Raw genomic sequence first — 20480 nt, forward strand, 5'->3', positions numbered from 1 at the left:
GTTCACTGTACTGAATTTTAGAAGAGATGTGACACAGCAACATTTCATTATTTTAATTTTAAAAGATAGAACAATAATCTTGACAACAGCTGCAAATGTATTACCAGCCATCTTTGTCCACAAAACTGAACATACAGTGCACAGTACAAAAATGTTCTGGGCAGGAAACATTCTGTTTTGGCTAGATTTGGGCAGAACTTAACATACTGCAATGGCATTTACTGCTACTTCTGTTCAAGTCCAGCAGAATAACCAAACAAATAGCTAGCAACAGATTTTAAGCAGAACAAAGGCTGCACGAGGGATACATGACATTCTCTATTTGCTGCAACAAATGACTACAGTTGGCTTTAAGCAAACCCCAACAATTAGAGCCACCCTCAAAAATACACACCCAACTCTCAGGAGCAGTAGTACACAGCCATAGACGTGTTATTGCCACAAAGCAGAACTGTTGAAATAGGTAATCTAAATAAAGGGCCAATATACAGCAGGGGTGAGTTTCAAAAGCAACCTAAAGAACACCTAAAAGGAAGTTGAGATTCACTTTCCAGTGTCAATATACACAGTATAATTAACACTGAATTATTACCACTTACCAAATGGCATTTGCAAACATGAAATCACTAGGCAGGAAATTCAGGGGACACAGTGGTAAGGTTCTGCTAGCAGGCTTCTCTGTATCTCAGACTGAGTTATGGTAAAAGACATCTCTGCAAATAAAAGTCTGCATCTTATTTTGGAATTAATTGCATGTTCGTACAATTAATTGCAAGTTCTCTAGGGTTCTCAAGTGTTAACATGTCCACATGTAAAAATAAATAAATAATAATCATCTTTAAAAAATGTATCAAAAAAAAAAGAGTTTATAAAGTGCACATGGAGATGACTACTTCTGTCCATCAAAAATCACCATCGTGTGTTAGGGAAGGATAATTTCAGTTTTTACCTCATACAGATGAAAGTAAGCGGAGTTATCACTTAACTACTGCATGTGCCTTCTTCTGGGTACTGTAGATTCATGTTTGGGTGGGACGTGGGGTCACAGTTTGGCATACTGGCAGAATCTTTGGAGAATTTCCTGGTGAGGGTTGCTGAACTGAAGAGAGGGATGGAAGGAAAAGATCCTGCAAAGATTCAGGTACAACCCTTAATGTCTCGTGTGAACCCACAGACTAGGCAACTGTGGAGACCAGACTCAGCTCTTTTTTTAAGGTGTAAGAGATCCAAGGAGCCTTCGTCCACTCAAGCAAACCACAAGCTTTACGTGTCTGAAGTTGGTCAATGTGCATACCTCTTGTGAAGCCAAAATAATGCCAGTCTTTATGCAACCCTCCTGTTACCTCACCATATCAATTGGAACCAGTGGATGCTCAATGGCTGCTCTGCTGTTGTAGTTTAGTTCATATTTGCAGAACACAGCCTTGGACGCTTGCACCTGACAGGGCCTAACCAGGCACGAAAATAAAATCAAAAAACAATACTTAAAAATGCTTTTTTTTTTTTTCCCACGATACCTTTGCATAATCTGTATTGGAAGAGACACAGAACGGTAGGTTTCCAGACTAATGCATGGGAGGTGATCATCCCCCTGTACTCAGCTCTGATGAGGCTGCACCTCGAGTGCTGTGTTCAGCTTTGGGCTCCTCAGTAAAGGACATCGAGGCCCTGGAGCGTGTCCAGAGAAGGTCTACAAAGTTGGTGAAGGGCCTGGAGCAGAAGTCCTGTGAGGAGCAGACGAGGGAACTGGGGTTGTTTGGTCTGGAGAAGAGGAGGCTCAGGGGAGACCTCATTGCTCTCTACAGGTACCTGAAAGGAAGGTGTGGGGAGCTGGGGGTCGGCCTCTTCTCGCAGATGCGACTAGAGAGAATGGCCTCAAGTTGTGCCAGGGGAGGTTCAGGTTGGAAATGAGGAGACATTTCTTCTCAGAAAGAGCAGTCAGGCATTGGAACGGGTTGCCCAGGGAGGTGGTCGAGTCACCGTCCCTGGGGGTGTTCAAGGAAAGGTTGGACCCGGTGCTTAGGGACATGGTGACACTGGGTGTCATTGGGTGGGTGACATTGGTGGCAGGGGGATGGTTGGACCAGACGATCTTGGAGGTCTTTTCCAATCATAATGATTCTGTGATCATGGTCAAAGCATACTCACCATCCCACTACCTTTTCTCATAAACCATCTGCTAAGCATCTATGTGGGAATGAAAAATCAAAATGTGGTGTCTAAAAGGCATTTAAGGCAGACAATGGCACTTTGATCAGTACAGGAAGATGGCAATAGCCTCACTGCCTTTGCAGCTTTCCTCTCACCCTCATTCAAATGTAATATGATGGATGTGGAGGAGACAAGGAGTCCATTTTAACCTATTTTAGCATCTACATATGCAAACGAGAACTTTTAGAAGCCTAAAGTCCCTGTATAACTGATAAGCTGAATAGAGAAACTTCGAGAAAACAGGTCTGGATACTCAAGTCTGATAGCAGGGCTTGGACAACCCTCAGCATCAGCTCTTCCTGATGGATACTGGCAATAACCACACTGTCAAGAGATTATTTACTGTCCCCACTTGACGCTTTACAGCCAAAGCTGTATTTTAATTTTTCTTTAATGGGTCAAACCCTCAGAATCTAATCACAAGGAGGGAGAAGACAGCAATGAAAGCCCTGTAGTTCCATTGCTAGTAATGTGTATCATGTTTCACATTTTAAAAAAAAAAGTGTGGAGAAAAGTTCTTCTCCACTGAAGCATCTTAAGTTATTCAAGTCTGTGTGGAGAAATATTTTAGAAACATCAGCTCTTCTGTGCCTAATTACTCAGGACGGGAGTTTAGGAATCAGTGTTAACATTGTGGCTATTTTCTCCTAAAAGTTAGCCTTAAACCAGCCATACATCCTCAATATCACAAACATACATACGTAAGGAAGGCTTTAGTCTGACTCCTGGCTTTCCATCTTTTTGTGCAGCCTAGTAATACATGGTACACGATGACACACAATTACAGGCAATTGGTTCAAATATCTGGGAAACAAGAAATCACATCTGCAGTTAATCATCTCATGCTTTTTCCAAACCATAAATCATTTTTGCAAAGGAAGAGAACAAGGATATAAGAGAGATAATTAAATGTGACATTTTCCACAAATCAAATCCTTCCTGTTGGTAACATCACAGCATAGCAAAGCCTTCCAAATTGCTCTGGTGTTTACACTGATGATCGTCATCTCTCTGAGGCTCATTTGAGGCAGAGTATGATATGCATTGTATGTTACCATAATGTAGAATTGTCACTGCCAACCTAAGAGGTAATTTCACTGTACCTACTCCAAATCCTATCAACGGCTAACACCACTGCCTTGGCTGAAATAAATACTCACTTGAAATTGTTCCCCTCATATGCTGAACTGCAGGTGTTGCCTAGAATCTGTTCATAGCCTGGTCTATGCTTTGAGATGCAGGCCGAAAGAGAAATTTTGGCTCTTCCAGAAGCCCATGTATGAGCCAGGTGATGCCTTCCAGGTGAGTACATTCATCATAAACTCTAACACAGGACCTAAAAATGGGAGTAAATTGGGCAGAAGCTAAAGTAGTAAAGCATGGACTACTTCCTTTCAAAGCAAGACTAGATTTAACTACAACGTTGATGCTTAGAAGTTTAGAAAATACCCTTCAAAAATTAGATAAATGCTCATAATCCACTTTAAGTAAGAAGTTTAGCTCAGTTCCAAATTATTTTAAGGTTTTCAATCTGGTGAAAAATAAAGGTTTTCACTGTGGGGTCCAACATGGAGGATTTTTTGTTATAATTTTCCCAGTTTAAACATCAAAATGAAACAAAAACAACTCAGACTTACCGCTGTTCCTCTATAAGCCTAGCTGGAATTTCACCCTGAAGAATCATTTCCTTTAGATTTAACAGGCTTTATCTTTTTAAACCAACTTACAGCAAGTGAAAAATCAAGCATGTGGCTCCATGTCAACATATTATTACTCCCCAAATAAATTCTGGTTTGTGGTGCAAACAAGCAAGACAACTCAGTTTACTGACTCTGTAGAGACATAGTTTAGGTGCCAGAAGTTAGGTTTGGTTTCACTTTGGGGATGCTGATACAAAAAATCTAGTATTTAAAGAAAGTCTATTATGATAAAAGAAAGGTCATAAAATGTATGTGCTTGATATTTGTGCTCTGCTTCATCAGCTCACACCATCTGCAGCCTAGGATGAAAAGCAGGCTAAAACTAAAGTAAGCTTGCTTCACTGCCCAATTTGACCAGGATTTCAGATGAAAATGAAGAACAGATGAAGAAGGAAAATGAAGTCAACTGGAACAACTATTGACATTTGATTCCCTACTTGAGATTCTTTATGGAAATTCCAAAGATGACTCAGCAGTTTCTAAAATTGGGGGTATCAAATTGGGCAAAAGCATTACCTTCAATGGCATATCATAATTTTAACCAAAAAAAATATTTTAAATCAATCTGTTTTTATAAAACTAAGATTCTATTTTTAACAAAAATAAATAAAACCAAATGTATCTAATAATAATAGGATTTTTAAAGACTGCTTGCAAACTTCCCCACAGTTTCAAGCCACTCAAACCAAAAACAGTATAATATTTTTGGGGGAGGAGGGAAAGAGGGGAGCAGTGGGAAGGAATGGATATTAAATGTTAACATTTTGGATTCAGCTCTAAGTACATTTACTGACTATACACTAGAACAGCAATGGATGACAAAATTTTAACCTACACTTACTTAGTTATCAGTTCTCCATATGTTGTTGCTCCATCTAGAATGCCTGCAATTTCTACATTGTGAAGAACAGCATTTCTCTCAAGTTCAAGTTCTCTCAAGTTCACTTCTCAAACAAGTAAGATTTTATGGCCTTTATTCTTCACAGAAATCTTTAAACACTGGTGTTTTGATAAACATTTGTAGAAAAATAAGGGATAAGTGTAGCTATAGATTAATTTACCCATTCAAACAGGAAGCTATGTTCCAATTCTGAAAGATTTAGAGGATTTTTCATTCAGTTTACCAATCTTCCTTTGTTTCATACCCTGAGCAATTATGTGCGATGCAGTTATATTTTTATCCAGACTTGTGCTGTCCTTGAAAGAGTTTATAATCCTCTCTGATTATGGTACTACTGCTGTTTAAATGCTGCAGTAGCCCACAACTATACAAAACAGCATGTTCTTCACAAGTGACCTGAATAAGACTGCAGAGGATGGCAGATCTAAGCAGGTACAAAGATCCCTTTACGAAACCAAAGAGCAAAATTACTCTTGAACACTCGTTGTGGTTAATAAGATTAATGACTGAATTGGCCAAACCTACAGGATCCCAGCTCCTTCAGAGAAAATTCCACGTTTTTTTTATGCTCCAAACCAGTATGTGTCTCATCTCAGCAACTCATAAGGTGGGACAGGCATGTGAACATATTCTCTCTGTTCAATGACATTGGGAGATCTTAGCTAGAGCTGTCAACTGAATGAAAGACATGGTAATACCACATAGTTGTAAAAATTTTATAGGGATTTGTTATTATTTTCATTAGAGGCTCTTTGATCACATTGAACCAAACCTGCCTTATATACAGTGCACTGAAATAACCCAGAGAATGCTGCAACATTGGCACTTTATACCCCTTCATCTGCTGACTATTTCTAGTGTGCAATGACAAGTGCATTGGCTTTCCTTAGATGGCTGCTTGGTCCCAAGCCTGCCTTCCTGCACACTGCATAGCCCAAAAAGCAAACATGAAAAAGAAATGTTGTTTGTTATCCTTCAGAACATTATGGCTTCTCATCTTGCAAATAACAAAGCACAGACTCATTCTGAATCTGCTTGTACTGTATCACTACTGTCTTCTAGGCCATCTTTGACCCAGGAAGAGATATGTAAAGCAAACTTTACTTACTAAATGACTATCTAGAGAGTTTGCTAGCTCCATGTCCCCCACCAGCAGAGGTGTTTACCATCTGTGCACCAGTCATCAGAAGGGACAGAGAAAGCCAGTCTGATCTCTGTACAAGGTCAAATTCTCACGAGCTTCAGGAGAAACATAATCTGTCCAAGAAGCCTGGGTTAAAAACGTGTGCATGAAAGTGCAGAATGCATTAAAATTTCACTTGGAGCCTTAATATCCAAGGCAAAGAGTACAATCCTTCACCACTTTCCAATAGGCAAAGTGTGAGGAGTTGAACACCACTGAAATCAGGAGTACCTGTGGTACCCCTCATTAGTTGAAAGTCTTTCAGAGTCTACGTTTTCCCATGCTGGATCTCAACATTAATATCCCCTCCACAGAAGCTCCAGGACTGTCAATCATCTTTTGCCAGAGGTGCTGCTCTTCTCCTTGAGAGTCCATCCAGTCAACCTCCTTGCCATTACTTACACCTGGCAATTGCAAAAACACAAACCATTTTGGTGTATTAGTAAGCAGTTACTTAATATCATTGCTCATTCACTCCAACAGTCTACAGAAAGATGGCAAGCACTTTACACCCCTGCCTGTATACAGATTTACTCCCAGAGAGCACCAGTTTGTTATTCAGCTCCTTTGTGGTACATGGATGCACATAAACCTCCCCACTCCGCACCACAAGCAAGCTTCTCCTAACTGAGGAAGAACGAATTCACATCTCTTCCAGATAATACCACTGTCAGCGGAAAGGCTGCTGCTGGTTAAAAGTAGTTTCTTCCTCCTCAACAGGATTCTGAGAAATGCTTCCAAGCTATTCCTGGTTCTTCTAGGCTTCTCAGAAGTGCAATTGGGCACCACATATTTGTGTCTCACTCAATGAAGGAAAGAACTAAATCATCTATACAGATGACATGTTGCCTTCTCTCCCCTTCCAATCTCCCCAGATTCCCATATACTATCCACACATTCAATAACATTTCTATCCCTCATGTACATGAATCACTTGGGGTGGGAAAAGAAGAGCAGGATAAGAGCAGAATAAGAAAAGCAATCACCAGTTAGATGGGACCTTACCACTTCCAGTGCTCAAACGGACACCTCCCAGAAAAATATTACTGGAGAGCGACTCTTTGTCCCACACAGTTAATTCTAGGCAGACATTATGTATATCCCGGGAATTCAAGCCACTGAAAGCAAATGTATGATTCCACTGGGGGTTCACATTCTTTTTTATTATGGGAGTTTTGTGTTTTGTAGCTTTGCTGTCATCTGGGAGCAGGTATCTGGGACATATAGAAATGGAAAGTTGAATATGTCAATAGGATGTCATATAATATCAACAAAGAATAATAATCACGTAGAGATGTCATATAATATCAACGAAGAATAATAATTATGTAGAGATCTCAAATAAGATCAAGAGCCCATTTCCCACTGTAATTAAATTAAGTGTATAACAGAAGTGCATATGTTGCATTTGTGCTCCATTTGTTCTTAGAGTTACAATGTCAGTTATCAGAAAATGAAATTACGTCTCCTTGTCCCATACCTTTCACTTTTTATAAAAATACTTATTTCAGTGAGACTAAATACAGACAGAATCATAAAAATGTTGGCTAGAAGGAGCCTCTGGAGTCACCTCGTCCAGCTTTCCTCTCAAAGCAGGTCCTCCAGAAAGAAAAAAAAAAAAGAGATTGATAAAGAAGGAACTTCAGAAATTTGGCACCAGTACTTTGAATTGCCTATCACCCTACTGAGAGCAGAAACACCGATACTGTAAAGTATGACATCCTTTTTCACATTTGATTTTTAGTGAAGAATTCCCTTAGTGAAACTAAGTAAAAATAATACTCTAGTTTCAAAATCAGAGTTCAGTACACATTTTCACAGTCTGTACCTTCACATTTTTCAGCAATGTTAATAAAATAACTATGGAGTTGCACATGAATATTAAAGGGTCGGGCGTACAAACAAATTATATCACTAGACCTCAATCAGGCTTCCTGTCCAGGCTTTTACTTGAGAACAAACATGAGCTATTTCATTGCAGCAGGCTATTAAATTACTTTAATTTAGTATCAAAATAGCAGTGTGGATCAGACTACTGCTGTACCTCTATGGGTTCATGGCAACGTTGTTATGCATTTAGCCATGACACGACAGACAACCAATCAATAGTCCCAGGAAAACAGACGCCTGTTTCACCACACTGAATAACCCATGTCAGCAAGAGCAGATGCCACTAACTAAAAATACTCCACGGAATTATTGGCCACACGTTGCTACTGCTAACATAAAAAGGCTTTGAAAACATTTTCTCCCTGAGAGAAAGCTCCAAGTGGAAAAAAGCCATAGCGAGATCAGACACTCTATTTTTCAATAAAAGGAAATGCCCTCACATGTAACAGAAGAGAGATGGCATAGGAGAACAAATGCATACAAAGAATAGCTCAAACTTTTTCTATATGATGCGTATGAGCTCAGTGATTGTTCAAAGCACACTGAAGACTAGGACAAACTCTCAGCTCTGCCTACGAGTCAAGGGCAAGATGTCTTGTACGGTCACTGTTTAGCAAACAAGACTCAAACCATTACTGATAAACTGGAGCATATCTAAAAGTCACCAATTTTCAAAACTAGCACTGAGACCAAAAACTGGCAAAGAAAAATATTTTAAGCTCATTATTTCCTTAATTTATGAAAAATTCAATATGATGAGGTGTGCAGAATTATGCTCATTTTATTCAAATGCAGGTATATCCTATATGTAGTGTTTTAAATAGTCTGGATTTTGACTGTCCAACAAAAATGCTTCTTATTGAATAAAAAAAGATGTAAATATGTATTTCATATTATATACATATATGTACATACGTGCATATAGGCATACAAGAGACACATACCCAACATTATTCAGAAGAATGCATCTTTAAAATCAAACCTAAAAACCATTAGAGCAGACTTTTTAAATGCCTTCTGTCAAAGAATATTAAATGTTAACAATGAGAAACAATTAGAATTAAGACACTGTTTGAAGTCAGTGATAGACTTTCTGGGAACCCTTAGGACTTGAATGTGCTCGTTGACGCGGTACTGCATGACAAAGATCTTCCCCAATTAAACACTAAAGAAAAAAAAAACTACTTACGGTAAAAGAGAGAAAAATCTTCTAATTTAGCATACTTATTTGACTAAGAACAGAATTTCCTCACACACATCATGAGTTTTCTCTTTCTGCATGTTTCAGTTGACATCCACTAGAAAGAACCTCAGCGTGATGGAGCAAGCCATCAAGCTATTTGCAGTTTTATAAGGAATCCCAACAGACTTGTTTCTTCCTGAAAACAAGGTTATTTCTCCTAGTCAAATATATATATACACATATATATATGTATTGTTTCAATTTGCTGGAAACATAAAAGTCACTGTCAGAACAGGTGTCATCTCCAATGTGTGAACCCCAGTTTACATCTTCTTGCCTTCAGGAATAACCGATGTTCACCTACCTTTCTCTGCCAACTCAATGGAAGTGTTTTGTTTATATTCTCTAACAGTGTGCACCTTAGCACACTGAATACGTATGTTTGAATGGAGTCAGTGATACAGATTAAATACTGTTTCTTGACTGAGTCCAGACATGCTGGTATTTAACCACTGGGACAACTCATACCTCTCTGCCCTTAGCCAACAGCATCCTTCGCCATACCATTTCAAGGAGCCAGTTGCTTTTCAGTATTGACATCCAACACGCACATATACAGATATATTGAAAAAAATAGGGCCAGACAAAATACTCTTCAGTGCAGGCATTAAAATGCGGAGGAAAAAAAACACTGACCCTTTCACAAAAGTGTCTGATGTGCCTCCTGATTTCACCGCTGTTAAATTCTTAGCTTCTTTGATGAGGACTTCTAATATACCTCCAGATGGTAGACGAGTCTCTCCCTTTTTTCCTTTTTTAAAGCTCTTCTTTCCTACATACACAACAGAGTTGCAACATCGTTATCACAATCAGAAACTATACACTGCAAAACTGATTAGGACATCTAAGTTCTCTTGGCTGGATTCTTTCACTCATTTCCTTCAACAGGATTAAAGCATTTCTTATGAGCAGATCCTGATTGTCAAGGGTATAGAAACTGAAAAGTCAAGGGCAGAAAATCACTCCACACTTGATAAAGAACTTGACTGTCTAACCAGGTATCCCTTGCTGGACACAACTGGGTGTCCTAACTGAAGTCCTTTCTGAATGTAATCATCGGTGTGGTACTATGCTGAACAGAAAGAACAGCACATCCTGTGAGCCCTGCTCTCTTCTCAGAATCCAATTCCATCACTGATGTTAAAGCAGCCTGACACCACAAGCAAGGTACGTAACATCTGTCCTAAAATTTAAAATGCAGAAATATACTGTGTATATTCCTTTTGTAAGGATAAACTGCTCCTCATAGCCCATGGCAAAGGACACGGTGCTCACTGACACACTACTGCATTTGAATGGCTACATGAGGACACATACTTGTTGCTGCGGATTCTAAGGGGGTATATCATCAGGGATCATGCACATCGTTTGGAAGTGGAAACATCAGAAAAAAGGATGAGGAATGATGTTAAAGTGTTACTAATTAAAAAAAAAAAGTGTATATCTGTACTTTTCAGACAACAATTAGTTTTTGAGAGAAAAAACCTTGGGATTGCTTCAAGCAGAGAGAATATCATTTGTCAAGAGAAGAAAAAGAAAGAAAAATAAAAAGTCTAATATACCTATCAAATCCTAATGCTAAACAGCATTATTGTCACTAAGAAAGAACTCTTCTTGGACTACCTGTACCTGGTACATCTATCTCTCAGGTGCTATCCCGTGACTGCTTTCTCTTCAGATGATTGCTGTTCCTCATGCTACTACAATGCAAGGAGTAAGTATATCCCTTGCTCATTACTAATGAAAATAATGGGTTACCCCAAACAATTCAAATAATATCTTACAGGATTGAATTAGAGGTGTAATATGGCAAAACTGAACAGAAGTTAAAGAAGCATGAAAAAGACTTAAAATGAGGAGATAGATAAAGTTATGGACAATTATGCAAGAAGAACTAAGGGAAGTTTGTTACTTTGATCAGCTATACACTGTATATAGCCAGCTGAACAAAGGACACACAGACTACAATTTAGAAGATTTATTCATATGTGGCTATCCTTGATCATATTAACTAATGTCTGAGAATTTTTTAATTAGGTAAAATCCATGCACCAGTACTTATCTATGGCACACTCCTCTTTCCCTTCCCTCTCCTTAAGTCCAATGTAATAGAAAAGGATGGAGGAAGAGAAACATACTCATGACTCAAAAGTTACACAGATAAAGACAACTAATATATTTAAGTCTAATTTCAATCTTCTCTAATTCCATTACTTCACACTAGTTGAGGATTTTTAATACTCAGAGGGATGCTATCATAAATTGCCATTAATGTTTGCTTTACCTTGAAACTGCCCTAGAGGAAGCATTAGATTTCTGTCTGGGGGAATGTAACGTAAAACAACTGTCAGTTCTCCTTTATACTGAAGCCCAACATCTGTTGCAACCTCCACCTGAAAGGAAAAAAAATTAATCAAAAACCATAAATCCAGCTAAGGTTAATCATTCACTTTCTCCATTTGATATTTAATTTTATTGTACCAATACTGTTTGAAATGTTTCTTAAATATATCAAGACTTATCATCCTCCTTTCACATAATTTAACATTTCAGATTGAATACGATCACATTTTAGAAAACTTTATGGGGAAATGCAAGGGAATGCAAGCTCTCAGAAGAACAAAGCCACGTGGCATTAGACACAGTGCAGAGAACAAAAGCAGAAAGGAGAGATCTAGCATGAATGAGTGACGCAAATAAACAAAGAACTTGAACTTATTTCTGAAGAAATTGTAGCTAATTTAAGCTGACATTCTGATGCCCTTATTTACACCAATTAGGTTTTAAATCCATAATTGGTTTCATGTATTTTAGAATAGTCACTCTCGAGTCACTCTTGAAATAGAGATATGGGGAACTACGGCAGCAGAAGAGAGCAGAGTCCAGCTCTGAAATAGAAAACTGAAAACTAAGGTTATTCTCAGTGTCCTTTTCCACCCAATAATATTTCTGGTTCCTTCTCTTTTGAAATGTTTGAATTTCACCCAGAAAAAACACATTCAGTAGTCTTCAGAAGTACCAAGATGGCACCAGTGTCTGATGCCAGTTGCTAAAACAGAGGACAAAATAAAAGCTGTAGTAAATGGCTGTGGAATAATTTTAACAACAAGAAATTATTATTTAAATCTTGCTAGTTAGGCAGTTCATTTAGGGCCTAAACTATGTAGGTTTAGCATCAGATTTCCCATAAAGTCAGCAAGGATTACTTTTTCTGTTTTTCTGGTGGACAAATGACAGCATAAGTTCTTACATCAGGAACAATCTGCAAACCTTCCCCTCTCCAAAACCGCGTATACCGTGACTCTAGACTCTTCCCCCCTCTTCAACCACAGAACTATTTTCTGATTTAACCATGCTCCTCTTGAAAATTGGCCACGCAGTGCTCATAGAAGAAATAGGTCTTAAGTCTCCAACATTTTCACTAAGGCAGCTAAATGATTCATGATAAAACAAAGCAATGTAGTAAAACCCAGGGAACATTTCACTGCCATTCCTTTCTGTATCATGCAATTCATGTGGGAGAACAGCATGTAACTTGTTTGTATGTTAACCTGTACTTTTTTTTAAATTTCAAAATGCAATAATTAATCTTTCAGAAACAATATTATCTTTGCCAAACAACAATCTTAGCAGCATTTTAAGTTCAGAAACATTATTTGTAACAACTTAGGAAGCAGACGAGACCAATTTTGTGTTTGCTTTCTTTGGTAAAAAAGAACTAGTTTAAAAGTTCTTTTAATGGGTTTGGAAATAATCAGGCAAGACCTTCCAGTTGGAATGGCTTAAATGCTTAACACATCATTACTATTTTTCCTGAGCAGGACTGTCTCGAGACTTTTTTTTTTCCTGTTTGATTAAAAGAAACCACCCATACCCATACAAAGCCCCCAGAGACTGAACTGAGAAGACAAAGAGATTACTGCATGAGAAGACGCTCAATTTCAGACCAATGTTGCATACAAACTGTAAGCGAAACAAATACAAGATACATCGACCACAGTAGAATGGTTGGTACTAAATAAGAACAACATCTAACACCAGCCAAGGATACAAGAGAGATGCAGCAGACATTTAGTCTACTCCAAGAGTAGACCCAACAAAAGCAAACTACATGATGCAAGTTGGGTGAAAGTTCTGCAAGCTTGTAAGAAGGATGGTATAATCCTGGCCTGGACACAGCGCTGACTGGAGTTTTTTTGTCTTCATTGGCCACTTTCTCTTCCTGGTATCTCATGCCCCTTTTGGGCTATAAAGGAAAAGCTGATGGTCACTCTCATTAATAAAGCTAAACGAGGAAACTAGGAATGATCTTCCGTGCCAGTTTTAAAGCGTGAGGTGTCTGAGTGTTAAAAGGAGACCAGTTTCCTTATGTATTTTCTGGCTAATTATTTACTGAAGTATAAATTTGTGACGGCTTAGCACCAAAAAGAGCTATACCAGGAAATTATAAAGCAATCAGACTCATCTGACATTTGAGGGTAAGACACAAATCAAACAGTCCCTCCTAAACCCCAAATATAATATTTCTTTAAATATAGTGAACATGGAACAAAGGAGTCACCTGAGTCTATCTCCACGTCATCTGCAATACAGTCTTGGATTTTTCTACAACAAGAAAAATAAACTTTCCGAAATAGCAGTTTAAACCCCTGAAATTCCTAGGGATCCCAGCTGCTGCAGAAGCAAGCAACTGAGAAGCCTTTAATCCTCGAGTTTACAATGGCTCTTTGAATCTCTTCCAGAAATAAACACCTTTGCCAAAGCAGGGGGGTGCCCTAAAGACAGAAGTCATCCTATCCTTAGCTAAGTACAGTGAAAGTCCTATTTCATAAACCGACTGATTTGCCTGATGAGAAGCCTCATCTTATACCTTCCTAGTCAAGGTAAATAAGAGATTAATAAGTCATTTTGTTACAGCTGAAAAGTGTGAAGCACACTGAACTGAATCAAAAAAGGTCTTTTGCTTTACTGAACTGTTCAGGTTTGGGTAGGGGGAAGCGGCAAAAAAGCCCTTTGGTTTATCTTCTATTTTCTGAAAGAAAAAATAAATCAATTTCTTTACTAGGTCATTTTTCCTCTGCAGTTTGTTGCAAGACAAACTTATATATTATTTAAGGTGCTGGGTTTTGTTTGTTTAAGTGGCCAACCAGACAAAAAGTTTTCATGAAGACTTCAGGAACGGTGGGTTTTGATTGAATAAAACACAAAGATACTATTTTTATTGCCACATTAGACAATCACAAAGTCACCATTTTAAAAACGTGTTCCAAAGGAAAAATAACTAAGCCTTGGTAAATTTGCTTCTCAGCAGTTTCATTGGCCCCTGGAAGTCCTTACCTTGGGCTGGAGCACAAACCACTCATCGCCCTGATTTTCAAAGTTCCAGGAATCGAATGGAATTTCCACTTCTCCAAGAAAGCTGTTGCGTCCAAATCTGTCATAGTGCCAGACAGAAAGCTGCAGGGTCCTGGTTTCTAGCTGTGTATGACTGATGACATACTACCAACAGAAAAACAGAAAAAGGAACCCTCAGAATAAGCACAAATAATAGTTTCCATGGAGCCTTTTACAGCAATAGCTAAATTTCATGAAGCCCACAGCAGCTAATAAATGGAGCATGAAAGAGAGATTTGTTTTCATTGCAAATAAGATGTCTATAGCTAGAAATCTCACAGGGAACTGTTAAACCTCTTTTCTTTTTTTTGCTGTATTACTTACTGGGTATTTATGGCTGTAAAGTCAACAATGATGATTAAAACAATCATCCTGTTAATTCCTTACAGCTTATGTAAAAGAAGTAGATCGACACCAAAGTTTATTTTGTAAGAAGAAACCCCACTGGATCTTTCATCCCTAAAGAGAGGCTGCTGTACACTGTTTTCTAGAAGTAGTGTTTTCTTCTCCTATTCAGTTTTATCTTTGTAACTTGTGAAAAATGGTTCTGAAAACAAGTAAAACTGTATCTGCAAAGCATTCACCAAAATTCCTCAGTAGCGCTGTTGGTGCAGCTTGGTTGAAAGCTATTAAAAAATTGATTGAAAGCTATTAAAAACTCCTCTGAGGTAGCAACATATCCTAGCAAATATATAGAAAATTATAAACATCTGGAATTCTAGCTCTGCTTTCAGGGAAAGGACTACTAATTCCATGAAATTCACCCTTCTTCTAGTGTTAATTGAGGAGATCCAGATGTCTTCTTTTTTTGTTTGTTCTCAGGAACAATATCTGGACACAGACGTGTTCTCCAGAAGCTGAAACAGTCAAGTCAGTTGGCTAGCCACACAAGTAGGCTATTAATGCATAGATATGTCTGCAATGCTTATATGTTAGATGCCAACTGTGAGAGCTGCACTATTCAGCAATACTAGAATAAAAGCCAAAGATGGAAGATATAGATGTATTTTTTTTCTTTTTTTAATGGTAATACCAGTTGCAGCAAATAAATTTAGCTCTCATTTACCTACCAACAATACAAGTAAGCCCTCTTGGACACAATCCGCATTTTTAGCAAGCTGCTAGGTCCTAATCCTGCAGTTCCCTACTAGCAAACACGTTCAGTGCTAACTACATTCCCTGCTAAAGAGAGTCTAACACCTTTTTTTTTTTTTTCCCCTCCAGTTCAGGCAAATCTTAACTTTACTAGAAACCATTTAAAAATGAGGCTGTGCAGGACACTCTTCCTTGGAAAGCAGCCTGGCCAGACCAAGTATGTGTAAGTTTGCAAAATCGTTTTGTAGCCAGGTTAGGTCAAGTATACTGGCCAACGAACATCTATTAGCATCTATTATATGAAACTTATTTACATTTCTTAATCACTGAATTTCCCCTCAGAATATTTCAGGATAATACAGAAAAGTTTCCGGCTTCATGGCAGCTGGCTGGGATGACTCTTGACAGTTGACAGGAAGCAGAATCACCAGGAGCCTGCGGTCCCGGTGCCAGGCAGTGAGCTGGGCACTCACACTCTGCCATTCCGCCCTGCACCACAGAGCCAAGCAGGTAAATAAGCAGCTTGTGAGGAGCATAACATCTTTCCAGCCTCTGTAGGCTGGACATGGGTATGAGAAAAGAATGGAAAGATCCTGGGCACTTGGGCTCCACCAGTCAAGACAGTAGTCTATCATTTTCTTTTGCAACACAAAATATACTTCAGTCAGCTTTTTAGGAAAACAGTAAAATGGCAACAACAGCTTCACTAGCTATCAAAGAGCTTTTACTGCAAAAGGTTATTTTCTCTGAGAAATCAGTTAGATAGGATTTTTTAAGCTAGTTCTACCTCAGTACAGTTGTAACTTAGGGCTTGCAAAATCTTTAAGGTGTGCTTAAGAACTCTGAGCTCAGGTTAGATGGGAACGTCAACAGTTTTGAAAAAGATCCATGCAAACTAATGTAAGTTTTACCTGTAGAGGGGAGAACCAAACAAAAACAATTCCTCGATGCTGAAAACCAGAAATTAAAACTCATAGGATTCCTAGATGTTTTGCTTAAATACCTTCCCTTTGAGGCATCGCTTCCAAATTCTAATCCCCATACTGGAGCACTTACAGAAAATGCTTGTGAGCACAAGTAGAACATTCATCACAGCCCATGAGAGAGGCAGTGTTCTCACCTTCAGCGTCTCATTAAATTCTGGATTGGTGCTGTTACTTTTAATTTTGGTCTTGCGTTTACTTTGGCGGGACTTATCAGGTAGAAGGTATGCTTTGACATATCTGCAGATCAAGTAGTAAATTATTAGCAACGAATAGAAATGACCAGTTTGAGCAAAGACTTGCCATTCCAGCATCAGTAACATATATGAGGAAATTAATTTTTGCAGTCTAAACAACGTACACATGTAAGAGACTTTGTGAAACATGGAAAGGTATGGACTTTATCTAGAAACACTGCGATGTTGTTCTGATAGGCTCAGAGTAACAAAAGGGCTAAATTAATTTACAGAACTAATTTGCAAAAAGCTTTCCTAGCACTTCAGCTTTTGTAGTATATGATTACTGACTGATTACATATGACAACACATACACTGAAAATACAGGAGAATTAAAAACTTTATACCTTACAACAGGATTAGACATGATTAGAGATATAAATTATTAATTCCTAACTATGAGAGAGTTTACATTATATACTGAAAACTAAGAATACACAGAAAGCTAAAAGACTCTCATAAAACACGGTCCTTGAAAAGTGAATCTATGGATTCACAGTATGAAAACCAGAAAGCTATTTCCCTCCCTCCCTCTGAAACACCATCATATACTTTAGTATTGCTTCTAAAAGTAAGAAATCAATTCAGTCTCCCTATGCATTCATATTTTTTGTCCTTTTGAAGAAATTGCTAGCAAACAGGTTGATAATTGAAGTAATATTATTGTTTCCCCAGAATATGTCCATGCTGCCCTAAGGAATATATTGGAAATGCATTTCACATAGGGAATCCAAAACCAACCATCACCTAAATGCTGGTTTGTAGCAACTGGATCTTATGAATTCTCAGGTTTGTATCACAACCCCAGGCTACATCACTGATGACTACAGAGAGTAATGTGTTAGAGGACAGCCCTAGCAGGGCCTAGAAAGGAATTTTCTGTGCTTACGGATCAGTCCTTTGCTTTTTCTCATCTGCAACAGCCAGGTTTCTGCAGCTTTTCACCAAGATGTTGAGGGCACCTGTTTTGTAGCTGTAGTTGATTTGGAGAAGGATTTCACCGCTGACCTTCACGTTGCCATAGTCACCAGTTTCACTATATACGCTCAGCATGCTGTTAATGCTTGTCTGGAGGGAGAGAGAAAGAAGCTTAAACAAATTGTATTTTCCGAATCTGCTTTTTCATGCAGCCACAACCCTACAATACTGTCTCACTTGTTAGGACTTGCTATGAAAAGAGACATAGGATAGAAGAGAAACACTACCTGAGTCTATTTGATGTAAAGGGAGTAGGAACTGCAACTAATAATAGCATAAATGTCTAGACTGTTGATGTTTTTTACACATGGGACTCAAATCTATTTATAAACATGACTAAATCTAAATTACTGCCATTTAATTCATGCATGAGCTGAAGAGCAGTCAGGCTACATAAACCGTAAGCTCACATAAGTTCTAAGCAGATAAAAATGACCTCACTGTCTCAGCTGTCCACCTAATTTTTACTGAGTCTCATGAGATAACTGCTGACAGAACCATTAGAAAAAATTATGATTCCTGTAGTGAAGATGATAAAAAACATGTTTGGTTAAAGTGACACCCATCCCTCGTTAGTAATTCTAAAAGAATGAGCAAACTTCCGATACCCATCGTTTCTGCAATTTTCCTAAAGCCAAAAAAGGTTTAGCAAAAATCCCACAAGATTTTCCACTGTGGCATAATATATCACAACCCAATCTCTTGTCACTGATACCCTATGCCATATTGCTATCTGGATATCCTCTTTCAAAAGATTACAATTGGAAAAGAAGTAAATGTTTTTAAAGAAAATTGGACCAATGTGCACAACCCTGGAACCAAAGGCATTCTAGAAATCTGGCGTACATTTTGTTTTGAGTCCTTGAGCAAGACTGCTCAAGAACATACATAACCATGTAAATCCTATCACACAGGAAGCTTGCAAGACAGACAGGCACAGTCTGGAACACAGAGGGATAAAAGAGAGAAACCTTCAAAGTTAAGCAGAGGATTGAGGAGAACTCACAGTATCACCATCTGTTTCAGGCACATTTAAGTAGGTCCATTTTCTGTCAGAGGCTTCTGAGAAGTTCTTTAAAGAAGGCAGTGGAAAAGGTCAAGAGAAAAGAGCATTAGGTAGCTGTAATAGGAAAGAGTAAGTGCAGTGAAAAAGCTTTACTGATACAGACAGGTAAATAAAGTTTGCGTTGCAAAGCCATAGTGAAAGAAAAGGAAAAAGGCATCACCAAATCGGAGAAATGCAAAGTGTTTTCCATATACATCAAGTATTGAAGGGCACTGAAGGTAATAAAATAGAAGTGAAGTATCTGCTGTATCAAAAGAAAAAAAATGTTTTAGAACACCAACTCGGCAGATTTGGGTTTGTATTGGATTGTATTTGGATGTATAGAATTATAGAATATCCCGAGTTGGAAGGGACCCATAAGGATCATCTAGTCCAAATCCTGGCACCGCACAGGTCTGCCCAAAAGTTCAGACCATGTGACTAAGCGCACAGTCCAATCTCTTCTTAAATTCAGACAGGCTTGGTGCAGTGACTACTTCACTGGGGAGCCTGTTCCAGTGTGCGACCACCCTCTCGGTGAAGAACCTCTTCCTGATGTCCAGCCTAAACTTCCCCTGCCTCAGCTTAACACCGTTCCCGCGGCTCCTATCACTGGTGATTACGGAGAATAGGTCACCTGCCCCTCCACTCCCCCTCATGAGGAAGTTGTAGAATGCAGTAAGGTCCCCCCTCAGCCTCCTCTTCTCCAGGCTGAACAGGCCCAGTGACCTCAGCCGCTCCTCATATGTCTTCCCCTCTAGGCCCTGTCTTTAATGTCTGTCTTTAATGTCCTTCTTGTACTGTGGTGCCTCACACAGTACTCGAGGTGAGGCCACACCAGCGCAGAGTAGAGCGGGACAATCACTTCCCTCGACCGACTAGCAATGCCGTGCTTGATGCACCCCAGGGTACGGTTGGCCCTCCCAGCTGCCAGGCCACACTGCTGGCTCATATTCAACTTGCTGTCAACCGCAACCCCCAGATCCCTCTCTGCGGGGCTGCTCTCCAGCATCTCGTCGCCCAGTCTGTACGTATAGCCAGGGTTGCCCCATCCCAGGTGCAGGACCTGGCACTTGCTTTTGTTAAACTTCAAGTGGTTGGTGATCGCCCAGCTCTCCAATCTGTCCAGATCTCTCTGCAAGGCCTTTCCACCCTCAGCCGAGTCCACAACTCCTCCAAGTTTGGTGTCGTCGGCAAATTTGCTCAAAACACCTTCTAGTCCTACATCCAAATCATTTATAAAAACATTGAAGAGGACTGGCCCTAAAATGGAGCCTTGAGGGACCCCACTAGTGACCATCCGCCAGCCAGATGTGGCCCCATTTACCACAACCCTTTGAGCCCTGCCCATCAGCCAATTGCTCACCCATCGTATGATGTTTTTGCTTAGCTGTATGCTGGACATTTTGTCCAGTAGGATCCTATGGGAAACCCTGTCAAAAGCTTTGCTGAAGTCCAGAAAGATCACATCAGCTGGTTTCCCTTGATCAACTAGATGGGTGATCTTATCATATAAAGAAATCAAATTTGTTAGGCAGGACCTACCCCTCATGAACCCATGTTGGCTGGGACCAATTGACTGCATTGTCCCCCAGGTGCGCTTCAATAACTTCAAGGATCA

At 39.2% G+C, this 20480-nt stretch overlaps 1 protein-coding gene across 7 annotated transcripts in view; it reads right to left on the reverse strand.

Annotated features, from left to right (window-relative positions):
* Positions 1 to 42: 42 nt before the first annotated feature.
* Positions 43 to 20480, reverse strand: part of SYTL5 (synaptotagmin like 5) — a 91637-nt gene continuing 71199 nt past the window's right edge. For 6 of the 7 annotated variants that reach the window (XM_083808112.1, XM_083808109.1, XM_083808111.1 and 3 more), the window contains 8 exons: positions 18821 to 18886; positions 17726 to 17904; positions 16738 to 16840; positions 14466 to 14627; positions 11413 to 11521; positions 9765 to 9900; positions 7001 to 7209; positions 43 to 6399 (listed from right to left, as the gene is read on the reverse strand). In XM_083808112.1, the coding sequence (XP_083664238.1) occupies positions 6257 to 6399; positions 7001 to 7209; positions 9765 to 9900; positions 11413 to 11521; positions 14466 to 14627; positions 16738 to 16840; positions 17726 to 17904; positions 18821 to 18886 (1107 nt within the window). In that variant the 3' untranslated portion in view covers positions 43 to 6256. The remainder of the gene's footprint in view (positions 6400 to 7000; positions 7210 to 9764; positions 9901 to 11412; positions 11522 to 14465; positions 14628 to 16737; positions 16841 to 17725; positions 17905 to 18820; positions 18887 to 20480) is intronic. The other variant, XM_083808113.1, reaches the window with a different exon arrangement.

This window comes from Anser anser, assembly GCF_964211835.1.
Source record: "Anser anser genome assembly, chromosome: 1".
Classification (NCBI taxonomy): domain Eukaryota; kingdom Metazoa; phylum Chordata; class Aves; order Anseriformes; family Anatidae; genus Anser; species Anser anser.